The 13,301-nt window shown below is 37.2% G+C and overlaps 1 protein-coding gene across 2 annotated transcripts in view; it reads right to left on the minus strand.

The window, feature by feature from the left end:
• Positions 1-933: 933 nt before the first annotated feature.
• The window catches only part of LOC308264912 (zinc finger protein 474-like), a gene marked incomplete at both ends in the record, with an annotated part of 38,871 nt that continues 26,503 nt past the window's right edge, over positions 934-13,301 (minus strand). For both annotated transcript variants that reach the window (XM_080698499.1, XM_080698498.1), the window contains 2 exons: positions 934-1,085; positions 4,717-4,897. In XM_080698499.1, the coding sequence (XP_080554625.1) occupies positions 934-1,085; positions 4,717-4,897 (333 nt within the window). The remainder of the gene's footprint in view (positions 1,086-4,716; positions 4,898-13,301) is intronic.

Consider the following 13,301-nt stretch of genomic DNA (forward strand, 5'->3'; position numbering starts at 1 on the left):
GCAGAGACAGGAGGATCACGCAGGTTCGAAGCCAGCCGCGTGCGCTGGCTTAGGAGACCCTGTTTCCAAATTTAAAAAAAAAAAAAATGTAAAAATAGGTCTGGGAGTGTAGTCCGGAGGTAGAAGGGCTCCCAGGAACCCCAGTATCACCAAAAAAAAAAAAAAAAAAAAAAAAAGTCTGTCCTCTTGAATTATCATACAGAGAAAATAAACTTCCCAATCAACAATACAATGTAAAAATATGCCTGGATACCAGGTGTGGTGGTGCAAGCCTATATCCAGTCCTGGAATTCGAATTGTAGGTCTGAGACCAGCCTCAGCAACTTAGCAAGCCCCAGCAGCCTAGTGAAATCCGGTTTCAAAACAAAACGTAAAATAGGGCTTGGATGTAGCTCGAAGGTGGTAGAATGCCCCTGGATTCAATCCCCAGTACTGGAAAAACAAAAAACAACCAAAAAGAAAACAAAACAAAAAAAAACCCTGGATGGAAAAGCCCAGGGTTAGGAAGAAATCCAGCTCCTCCTGGGACTAACAAGGAGCTGTAGGTTTTCCCCAGGGCCTCTGTTCACTGAACAATAGTCCTTGTTCAGGAAAGTAGAATGGAAGAAAAATGGCAACATTTGGCTCAGAAACTTCTTCTAGCTAAAAATTATGACCTGGAAAAGCAGCAGCCGGCTTATAATTCTGCCTGGCAAAAGTGTAAAATGGCCCCAGTGTGCCTAAGCCCACACAGTGCTTGTTAAAACCATGATATTTGCCCATCCCATAATAGTGGGCAAATGCTCTGGCCACCAAAACACTGAGCTGGGCCTCCCCCGCTGGACCGGCACTCAGTCACTTCCAGTTGTCCTGTTCCCTCTTCTCACCTCCCACTAACCCAGTTGCTTTCAAAGGGATTAATTTCTAGAACACTCCAGTGGAGAGAAAAGGGCTTTACTTGGCGGCTCTGGGTTTACAAGATCGCTGGTGAACAATCAGCCTGTCTGGCAGGAAGGTGCGCCCGCAGATACTGCAGGGAACCAGCTGGCTCTGGGCACTTGTCCAAGCAGCTTCGTTCAAGGCATCGAGATCATAGAAACCCTTGGCTGGAAAGTGGGGGGGGGGGGGAGAGACAGAGACAGAGAGAGAGAGAGAGAGAGAGAGAGAGAGAGAGAGAGAGAGAGAGAGAGAGGAGAGAGAGGGAGGGAGGGAGAAGAGAGAGAGGGAGAGAGAGGAAGAAAGAAAAGAGAGAGAGGGAGAGAGAGAGAGGAAGAAAAAGAGAGAGGGAGAGAGAGGGAGAGAGAAGAGAAAGGGAGGGAGGGAGGGAAGAGAGGGGGAGAGAAGAGAGAGAGGGAGGGAGGGAGGGAGAAGAGAGAGAGAGGGAGAGAACAGGAAAAATAATAAAAAAAAAGAAGAGGGGGAGGAAAAGATAAAATGGATTATTAATCAATTTTCATTCTACAGAACTATATTCTACTTTTTATGGAAAATATTTTCAGGAAATACCTGTTGACTGAGGCTTTTAAGTAAATCATATAACTATTGCCAAAACTAAGTAAATAAATAAATAAAAGGTACTGCTCAGTCTGTCAAGGGTTGAGTCAAGTTATCTACAAACCAGAGGCTTTTTGCTCTTTGGACTTTAAAAAAGGGAAAGACAATGTTTTATGTGTTATGATATGCATTCTTCACTAATTATTAACATCTTTGCTTACATATTAGTATCTTGCAAATATAACTTTTGGCTTTCTTTTAACTGACTCTAAATATAAGCTTATGTGGGAAAAGAACAAGTATTTGTATTTTCCTCTTTTATAATCCTTCAGTGGAATGTTTTATAGAGGCCAAAACTGACAATTGAGAGTGAATTTAAGATGAATTATATCCTAAAAATTTATCATCTCTTCATGCCCATGAACTTAGAGATTCTTTAAGTAATTACAGTTAAGAATGCAAACAGAGTTGTTCATCTGATGAAGTATTCTTAAGAAAACAAAACAGCTGAGAAATGTATAATCTTCACTGGCAAAACATAGGGGAAAAAGGCATATGGCTTTATTTTAGAGAAACAATGTGGGATTTAGCTTTAATAAGTCTTATTTAAATAGAATGACTTTAGTGCATTAAATTGGCTATGTCTTAGAATTGCTCAAAATAGACCCCCCAAATGTAGCCAGGCACTCAAAAATGTATTACTTAATTTTTATCATTGGCAAAGCATATATTACTTCAATAAAGCCTGAGAAATGCTCATATGATTTCCATCTAATGGTTCACACAACCAGAACAACCCTTAGACTCTTTACGTGTCTTTTCCTAATGTTCTCCAACACGCCAAAGAATTCAAACCCCAACACAACTTAGTATTTCTCCTTTGGATAAAGAAAATATCACTTGTCATGCAGGTTACTAATGTGTGCTTTGAGTCCTTTAAAAACGGTTAAGAATAGTGCTGAATTTCTCATCACTCAAATGAGTTTTGATACAGACTCAGAAATTCTATTCATTGATTCTCAATTGCAAACAGTTCATCACATTTCTAAGTGTTTGTACACAGGGCGTGGACTTTGGATCTGAGGCAAGTGCTATTCGAACTCTGAGTCCATGGGAAGGGACTGATAATGTAAATTCTATTTACCTACCATTGAAGGGCACCTTCCCAGGTAAAGGTAGCATGGGACCAAGAGAAAAACCACAGTGAAGTGCAGTTGTAGAATCTGCCTTTTCTATCTATAAGCAATAACAGGATAGTGGCCCACCAAGGGCCTTCAAATCAATCATTCCTCTCACTTCTTCCAGTCTTGTGATAATAATGGTCATGTAGAAAAAGTGGTAAAGATCAGAAGGAAAGGAAACAGATTTTTAACACCAAATTAAAAATTTTTTTTGCGGTACTGGGGTTGGAACTCAGGGGCATTCTACCTCCAAGCAACACGCCCAGCCCTAATTTTTACTCATTTTGAAACAGGGTCTCATTGAGTTGCAAAGGGCCTCACTAAGCAACTGAGGTTGTCCTTGAACCGTGATCCTCCTGTCTCAGTCTCCCAAATGCTGGGATTACAATCGTGTGCCACCACACCAGGCTTTATTCTTTATTTTGAAACAGGGTCTCACTGAGTTGCAAAGGGCCTCACTAAGTAGCTGAGGCTTTCTGCAAACCTTGATCTTCCTGTCTCAGCCTCCCAAATGCTGGGATTACAAGTGTGCGCCACCAAGCCCCGCAAGTATTGAGCAAATTTCTCAATAAAATTTCTATATTCAACATGTTCCTTTGGGCAAAGACTGTGAATGGTTGTTGTTGCTGTTTTTGTTGTTGGTGGTTTTGGTGGGATGTGTGTGTGTGTGTCTGTGTGTGTTGCTGGGAATTGAACATTGAACCCAAGGATGTTCTACCTCTGAGGTATGTTCTCAGTCCTATTTTTTTTTCCTTTTTTTTATTCTTTATTTTGAAATAGGGTCTAAGTTACTAAGAGCCTTGCTAAGTAGCTGAGACTGGCTGTGAACCTGTGTCCTCCATTCTCAGCCTCCCAAGTACTGGGATTACAGCTATGTGCCACTGTGCCTGGCTTGAATAGCTGAGTTTTACCAGGAGCTAGAACTTCTTATGACAATCTTGGCTCAGTCTTTGACAAAAGTGCTGTGGACCAAACGACACCAAATGACTTCCAAGACACCTTCCAGGTGTGCAAATCTACGGCTACACAGAGAGAGTAAATAAATTGAAGACTAATCCTCTTAAATCTCAAGTTTTACTTTTAACTCTTCTCATACTTTAAGGGTTATGAAGTCACACATGATAGTGTAGTTCCATTTCCATTTGGCTTGCACAGTACTTTTCAAATTGTTAGTTGAAAATATTTTTAAAATCTGGATATTTCATGTAAACATCTAGATTTCCAGTTTCTTTTGTATTATTGAAAGATATGGCTGCACTGGGCTAAATCTCAAAGATAATACCAGCTAGAATTGGACATCTGTTATTTCATTCAAAGATAACTGATGCTCTCCACCTCATTACAGTGGCTACCTTTCCTTTTGTTCAAATGGGAAAAATATATGTATTTATTAACCTGACCGGTGGTCCCTGTAAACATTTGAACTTGTTATACCATCCCTACTCTGTAACTATCAAGACACATTTATATTTGAAAACAAGATGCTAAACCAGGCATAGTGGCACATCCCTGTAATCTTAGTATTTGAGAGGCTAAACCAGGAGGGACACAGCTTCAAGGCCAGTTTCTGCAACTTAGTGAGGCCCCATTTCAAAAAATAAAAAGGCATGAAATGTAGCTAAGAGATTCAATATTCCCACTTCTAAAAGAAAGGAAGGAAGAAATAAAGGAAAGAAGGGAGGAGAGAGGGAAAGGAAGGTAGGGAGTGCGGGGGAAAAAGAAGAAAAGAAAACAAGACCCTGAGTGTCTCCAAAGGTTTTTTAAGCTTCATGATTTTTAAACATTATGCATGATAATATATAAAAATAACTTCTGGAAAATAGTGTAAATTTCAGTGGTGCCCTCTCATGTGCAATGCTGCCAGAACATAGTGTCTTTATGCCTCAGGATCTGAAGACAACTCTTTGGACCAGCGTACCCGACCTGCTTTTCCTATTTGGCTGTAGCCATGGCATTAGATGTTACTGATCAGTTGTTTGAACAAGAAAAGAAGACTCCTCCTCATAAGATTAGACCAAAAAGTCTCCCCTCATGCACTCAAGTCCTTTTTCTAGGGACTTACCAGTAATGGACCTAACTTCGGGTTTTTTAGGTTCTGGTTTCCTCAGTTCCTTCGGCAGTAAGTTGTTCTCGTTATGCCACTTTTTCAGACATTGTGGCTCATGGATGCTAATGGATTTTGTTCCATATTCACGACCACAAATGTAACAAACAACTGTTCGAGGACGCCTTATCATTGTTAGCTGTAAATAATTTAAAGTATCTGTTAGACAAAGTTTAGATTTAAAAATTATACTTTAAGATTGTAGTATACTTAAATTATCTTGGAAATCAATAGAATTAAAAAATTCTAAGCAGTCTGGTAAAGTTAATTTTATTTATTTATTTTGGTGGTGGTGGGATGGCGGGTAAAACCCAGAGGCTTTCTACCTCTGGGCTATACTCCCAGTCCTATTTTATATTTTTTATTTGGAAGCAGGGTCTCACTAAGTTGCTGAGAGCCTCACTAAGTAGCTGAGGCTGGCTTCGAACCCGTGCGATCCTCCTGTCTCAGCCTCCCAAGCGCGAAGATTACAAGAGTGTGCCACCACACCCGGCTAAAATTTTTGATAATTAAGAAACCAGATGATGTTATTTGAGTGGATATGGGATTGGAAAGAAATAAAGAAGAGCCAACCAAAATTCTTCATATTAGTACCATAGAAAGTGTATTTTCTCACTTAGTAGACATATCAATTGCCTCTTACCGATAATATGTGAAGTACAATGGTGAGAATATATGAAGATAAGTCAGGCAAGAATCTCCTCAATAACATCAGGTTCATGTGTACCAATGTACTTGAGAAATAAAAGTGCCATGGTAGAGTTTAAAACAGAAATGCTCACATCAATAACTTCTTACTGCAAACACCTGTGTTTTCTCTGCCTTCTGTGGTCTAGAAAAAGTGCTACCCACAGACATGGCCATTAATCAATTACAAATGAGAACTGGCGGATAAATATCCAACTTCTTTACCAAAGTTGATTCTATACAGTCTCCCAAAAGTCCCCATTGAAACTGTCCCACAGTTGCTTATTGTATACTGTATAGGCCTCCTTCTCTTCCACAACTCTACTCCCATCCCTTTACTGGGGCATCCTGGATCACTTACCAAGTAAACTACTTACATTCAAGTTCTTTTCTTATTTTTTTTTTTCTGGGAAAACCAAATCTAAAGAAGAGTTAGGGATAAAATGCAGTAAAAATATATATATATTTTTTTACTTATGAAAGGCACAGCAGCTGTGTGTGGTGGCACGCACTTGTAATTCCAATATTTAGGAGGCCAAGATGGAAGGATCACAGGTTCAAAGTTAGTCTCTTCAATGTAGGGAGGCGTTCAAATAAAGAAATAAAATTGGGCTAGGGGCTTAGCTTGGAAGCAGAATGCCTCCAGGTTCAATCTCCAGAACCAAAAAAAAAAAAAAAATGCAAAGCAAACATTGATCCCACCTGAAAAGTCTGAACAGTGAGAATAAATCAGATAGCCTAGAAGACCATAATTTTTTTTATCCCATTGAAGACTAAAAGTTCTGATGTAAAATTGTGAACTGAAAGGTTTGCCTAAGTTTGAGAATGGATCAGCAGAACCAAGAAGAAAACCCTCCCATACTCCAACTTCATGTGAGTATGAGATAGTGGTTCTTTACCACAGAGAAAAGAGCAGGGCAGCTGAGTAGGAAGCCTTCTGAGGTGAACGTGTGCAGGGAACATTTATTTGCACTCTTCCACCCACCAAGTCTTACACCTAGTAACAGGAGGTGACAATCTGAGGACAGAGCAGGGACATCAAGAGAAACCTCAACCAAATCAGGAGACTGGCTTGTCTAAGTCTGAGGGTAGACCTGGACAATTAGGCCTTGTGCTGAGTAACATTAAGAGTGGTCAAATGCTAAGAGCGGAGTGGGAGCTCTAAGAGGGGCCCCTCTAGGTTGTGGGCATGTGGTGGCTACCAGAGTCTAAGAACACAACAGGAGAACTATGGATCCAGCCTTTACACCAAGTCTGAGGCAGGGACCATTTATTGCTGAAAGAATTTAAAGACCATTGTATATGGAATATAACTAAAGATAAGACCCAACCCCTGCTCCACTACATGCTACATCGACAAAATCACTTATACTGACTGCCTGACAAAACAGTGTGCCAATTTCTAAGCACAAATATAGTTTATTTCAGAATCTTCTGTTCTCTTACATACAATGTCCAGCACTCAATCAAAATGACAAACAACACACATATATCAGAAATTAAGACCTACATCAATAAATACAATTCTAAATATTGCCAGAATAAAAGATCATTTAGAGCATGGGATTATCAGGACATGATCTTATTGTATATTTAAAATTTATTTTAATTAAAAGCTAAAAATAATTATTTTAAAACTATACGGACTACCGGGCATGGTGGCACACGCTTGTAATCCTGGGGCTTGGGAGGCGGAGACAGGAGGATCATGCTGTTTCGAAGCCAGCCTCGCTAGCTTAGGAGACCCTGTTTCCAAATTTAAAAAATACAAAATAGGTGTGGGAGTGTAGCCCGGAGAAGGGCTTCCAGGAACCCCAGTACCACCAAAAAATTAAATAAATAAATAAATAAATAAATAAATAAATAAATAAATAAACAAACTATATGGACTGTATTAAAGGATTTTTAAAAAGGTAGACAGCATGTGTAAATATATGGAAAATTCTTGTAGAGAGATGAAAATTAGAAAGAGAAAAATAAAGAAAACCAATGAAGAACATTAGAATGAAAAACCTGGTATCAGAGGTGAAATAGCAATTTGATGGACTTTTTAGTCAAGGCCCACACAGGAGAAACAGTGTGAAGACATGTCAAGAAAAATCATCCAAACTGTTAAACAGAAATAAGAAATGACAGGGAGATAAAAATGCAACAGTCCCAATGGCCTAAGATATATGTAAGTGGAGACCCAAAGAAGAGAAAAATAGATATAGAAATGATGTCTGAGAATTAATGAGACAATGAGCAACATATCCAAACAGTCCATAGAAAATATAAGCAGAATAAAAAATAAAAAGAGGACACATTTCAGACACATATTATATTAAAACTACTAAAAAACAAACATTAACTTGAAAGCAGTCAGTGAAAACAGAAAAAGTTCTCCTCAGGGAAAAAAAGGGAGTGCAGGAAACAATGACATAGCATTTTTTAAACATCAAAAGAAAAACCCCACATCATTACAAATTTCTAAATTAATTTTTAAAAATTCTTCAAAAATAAACATGAAATAGCCAGGCCTGGTCATGCATGCTTGAAATTCTGCGTTTGGGAGGCTGAGATAGGAGGAGCACACAGGTTTGAAGCCAGCCTCAGCTACTTAGTAAGGCTCTCAGCAACTTAGTGAGACCCTGTTTCCAAATAAAGTATAAAATAAGTCTGGGGAATGTAGCCTGGAGGTAAAAATCCTCTGGGTTCCATCCCCAGCACCACAAAAATAAATAATAAATAAATAAATAAAACCATGAAATAAAGACACTTTTGGCCATACAAAAAGAATTCATTCTTAATAAACTTATTTTGAAAAACAAACCAAAAAGTGCTAAAAGAAGTTCTAAATGTTGAAAGGAAAATATCGGCTAAATTCAGGTCCTATAAGAAAGAATAGAAATACTATAAAATTAAATATGCTGACAAATTAAGCAATCTTTTAAAAAAATACTCCTGCCAAATGAGGTGGTACATATTTGTAATCCCAGTGCTTGGAGGCTGAGACAAGAGAATAATATGCTTAAGGCCAGCATTCACTAACTTAGCAAGACTCTGTTTCAAAATAAAATAGGACAGGAGGTATAGCTTAGAGGTAGAATGTCCATGTATTCAATTCTTCTTACCACAAAAATATTTAAAAATTTTTCCAATTTTTGTACATATGTATGATTGACGAAACCTTTTAGATTATGGATTTTTAAAAGAAATATATTAAGAAAAGATAGAGTTTATAGTGTATATGTATAAAGCAAGTTATAGTCAACAAAAGCACAAAGACTGGGAAATAAAAATTGACAATAAATAATCATAGATTTATTATATTTTTCTTGAAATGTATCTATATTTTCCAATATAAATATAAGTTAAAAGTGCCTACTTTATATGGTAATCACTAACACACAAATATGTGCAGAGAGGACTTAACTGAAAAAAACAGGAAAAATAGAATTAAAAAAATATATGTTAACTAATTCCTAAAGAAAGGTAGGAAAAGAAAAAACAAAAAGTGGTAATGGGGAATACAAATAACGCACAAAGACAGGAGACAATTTCAAACATATTGATAATTTCAGTAAATATAAATGGCTTAAAGAATACAAATAAAAGTCACAGATTACTATGCTAGGTAAAAAAGAAAAAAGAAAAAAAAGACACAACTATGTGCTATTTATGAGTCATGTTTTATGATACAAATATAATAAAAGATTCAAATAGGTTACAAGTAAAAGAATGGAAAAAAACATTCCATGAGAAATCTAAGTGAAAGAAAACTAGTGTAGCTATGTAAGATGTGATTGAGATTTAGAAAGTTTTTCTCCAGTTGTGACCATTAGAGAAAACTTTTAAAAGGTAGCATTGAAGAATGGGTAGAACTTAGATTAAAAGAACTGAGAGGGATGAGGAAAGATCTGAGACATGAAAAAGCATGAGGAGAACCTCAGAGGCAAGAATTACAAGATATGTTTAGAGAATAAGAAATAATCCTACTTCCTGGTATTCATGGGAACTAGAATCAGACAGTTAGGAAACAGTCATGTTATGAATAACTGTACATGTTATGCTTAGGTCTGGATTTTGTTTTGTAAATGATGGAGAGCTATTAAACAGAGAATAAATTATATTTGTGCTTGAAGAAAGTTTTGAAGAACAGGACTAGCAAGAGTATATTTATGAAAGCCTGTTTTCATGGTGAGAGTAAAAAAACTATGAGGCTAAGAAATGTTAATATTTTATTCTGGTGATGGGTAAGATGGTAATGGTAATGTCATTTATAGAAAGTGGGAAATAAAGACTAAATGTGGAAAGAAAAACTGATTTGTGAAATTTGACACACTAGTAGAATTTAATGTTATGAACAGGTCCAGTCAAAGTAGGAAATATACTGGATTAGGATATTAGGATTAATGAATTTTGAAACCATTCATATGGAAAAAGATGTTCTAACAAGAGAATCCAGGAAAAGAAATATATAAAGTATATGGAAAAAACTTCCTGAAATACTATTTATAATAAGGTTATTGAACAAAGGAAATTGCAAGGAGAAAAGAGACAAGTTCACATTTGAAGTTAAAGAAGCAGAGAATGGATAAAAAAGGTTCCATTCTGGAATCACTACTTTCTGGTTTCCTAAAAGAGGTTTCACATACACTGTCAAATGCTATAAAACGTAGAGGATGATTGAGAAAAGAGGATTAGATTTAGTTACCAGTAGACTGTATGCCAGCAACTTGAGTTTATTTGGAGTGGTAAAGGTAAAGATTATATGGGTAGGAGTTCAAAATCAGTTCATGGATAAGAGGAAGCACATCATATGAATATACTGAAACATCACAATGAAACTCAATATGTGCTAATAATTATAATAGTAATAAAAGATTGCAGAAAGAAAAGAGATAAGCAAAGTCTTAGAAAATTTGCTTAATTGTTTGGAGGATAGGAGTATTTTAGTCTGAGGGTGAGAGTTTGTAAGTCCAATATAAAATAGAATTATCTACAGAGAGGAGGTAGGGGAGATGGACTCTAGGGAGTATTAGAGGAGCTAACCTCTGGGAAATAGGAAAAAAGAGGAAATAGACAAAGTTAGAGAAAAGTAGCTGAGGAGCAGTGAGAAACTGGTGGAGGTAACATAGATGAATTTTGTCTTCTATGTATGAAGCAAAATGGTCTAAAGAAAGAAGAGATTCTGATTCTGGACAATAGAAGAATGAAAGCGATGGGATTAGGCGTTGTGGGAATGTGACGGTGATTCAATTAGGGCAAAATACTCACCCAAAGATCTCCTTAAAAGAGCTGCAAGAAATCTGAGTGGAGTTAAATGAACTCTTCCCAATATGTTCTCTAGTAGCACCAGGAAGCATGAAAACAGAAACAAATTAAATCAATGGTATGGTCTCCTTTGGGGGAATAAAACATGGTAAAATGTTTAACTATCAGTCTGCTTTTAACTGACTATTGGGATTCCTCTTGAAATGGAGAAAGCAAAGACCAAGATCAGAACCATAAGGAAACAAAATTATGATGACTGCCTACCAGAAATAAAGACAGATTGTAGTGAATAAATTCACAATTAATGCAGAACAAGTAAAAAGGAAATTTGACTCGCCCCCCGAATGATCCAGGTATTTAAAATGGCATATTATTTGAAGTAGAATATTTTATTCTACAAAAAATTATACCCATAGACAATACATATATTAATAAAAATTAATAAGTAGTTGTTTATCCTTCCCCATTAAAAGCCCTGCAATAGGGTCTAACACCTGAAGTGACTTTAAAAGTACTTGAGAAATTCAAGACCTCAGAGAAAGATGAAGTAAAAGCAATACTTTTCAAGCATCCTCCTGTTTCTTCCCATATTTGTGTGTTTATTTGCTTGAAAAGTTAATTAAATGCAGGATTTTTAGTTGAAAAATGAAAATTTTTTTTTACTTTAAGAATAGTGAGTTTATTAAAATTCTCTATGGAAAGTCTGAGCCAAATCCAGTACTTAACCAAGCATATAAGCCAAACAAACAGCCTGGGTCACAAATGAAGACGTTCATGTCAAATTGTCAGAAGTTTTCTTTTGGAGGGAAAGTTAGAAGAAAACACAGAGGCTAGAAGACATGCACAAAACTGAAAGGGATGTGGGAGAAAATTAATACCATAAAAAGTCTAAGATGTTCTGTATTACATTTTCCAAAGCTTCAGCTATGCTCTATATTTGTGGTTGAACTTCAGTTGAACCTGCAACATGCTCCGTATTCTTGGATTTTGAACATCTTACTTCTAAGCCATGCTCTAGGGAAGTACAAGAAACTCAGCTATAGCCGAAAAGCAAAGCATATCCATCCCCCTGGGTCTGAACAGAGATAAGATAACCTATTTTATTTTTCATTAATTTCACCATTGTTAGTCTGAAACTTCCAGGGAAAGCTGAGAAATCTCTGGCTTGTAGTTATTGCCACTGCTCTGTCTGCCAAGATTTTCCTATTCAAGTCCTTTCTGTAACATTTTCAGGCAAAACTGGATATGAGGGGATGGAGAGGAAGAACAGGAAGAAAAGGCCCCAGCCTGGCAGAGCCTGTGGAAAGCCCCCTGTTGGCTAATGTACAGTCTGAGAGCTTTTAGGGATGTGGCCTAGCAGAGCAAGGTCAGGGAGTGGAGGTGGCTGGAGGTTATGTGAGGACAGGGGGCCCTGGGCACATGGAGAGTGCCAGGCCAGCCAACTCCAGGAAAGCATAATCAAAGGAAGGCAAAGAGGAAGCTGGCAAGTCTGCGGTTTTGGAGAGCAATGGATTAGACCAGCAGTCTTTTGGTCGATATTTCAGATACTATAAATGACATTACTTGCTAATATCAGGGTTAAAGACTTTTTTTTTTTTAAGTCAATCACAAAATCTCCATAGGTGATATTTCAGGTATGAGCCATTTTATGAGGGGCAAGGAAATGTCTCAACACACATAGATTTGCTAAGGCTCATCATAGTTTTGCTATGTTATTTCATTTTCCTGGGAAGGTTGATTCTTGTTGGATATAGACAGAGGTACTTGAGCAGTTCAAAGAAACTTTCTTATATGTATCCTTTTTTTTTTCATTTGAAGTTACCCACTAATTTTTATATGTTTTCAAGCATTTGTTAGCTGCTGTTGGAATTATTATATTTTTCATGTAGCATTTTTTTCTTTTTGTTAATTTTTTTCTGTCAGGGAGAACTTATGTTCAGTGTTTTAGGTCAAGTCTGTGTAGCATGAAAGAGAGTGGACATTTAGCAAGTTTTCTCATAATCAGTGTAGATAATCTGCCCTTTATCCATTCAGCTTAATAGTTTAAAATAAATAGCTGTAACACCACCATGAGTACAAGAGGAAAAGGATAAGGACTAAGGATGGCTTGGTGGAGAACATTAAGAGAGGTATTAATAGAAGAGGAAAGGATACCTCACTCCAGAAAACCTAGACTAGTATATCTATTTCAAATAACTTTCAATATCTCTCCATGACCTCCCTGATAGCTCAGCCTATAAAGAAATCACGTTTAAATTCACAACTTGAAAGCTAAGAAAGTTTATAGAAGTAAGGATGACAATTGGTCAGAAGGAAAACCTAACACTGATATTGTTGTATTAATCTTTGTGTGTGCAATCGTGTGTGTTTGTGCATGCATGCATGCGTGTGTGTGTGTTTGTGTGTGTGTGCACGTGTGCGGTACTAGGGATGGAATTCTGGGGTAATTCTACCTCTGAGCTATACCCTCATGCCCTCAGCTCTATTTTATTTTTTTTTTATTTTGAAACAGGGTCTCACTAAGTTGCTAAGGCTGGCTTCGAACCTGCAATTCTCCTGTATCAGCTTTCCAAGTACTGGGATTACAAGAGTGTGCCACC

Source organism: Muscardinus avellanarius (genome assembly GCF_963383645.1).
Source record: "Muscardinus avellanarius genome assembly, chromosome: 7".
NCBI classification, from domain to species: domain Eukaryota; kingdom Metazoa; phylum Chordata; class Mammalia; order Rodentia; family Gliridae; genus Muscardinus; species Muscardinus avellanarius.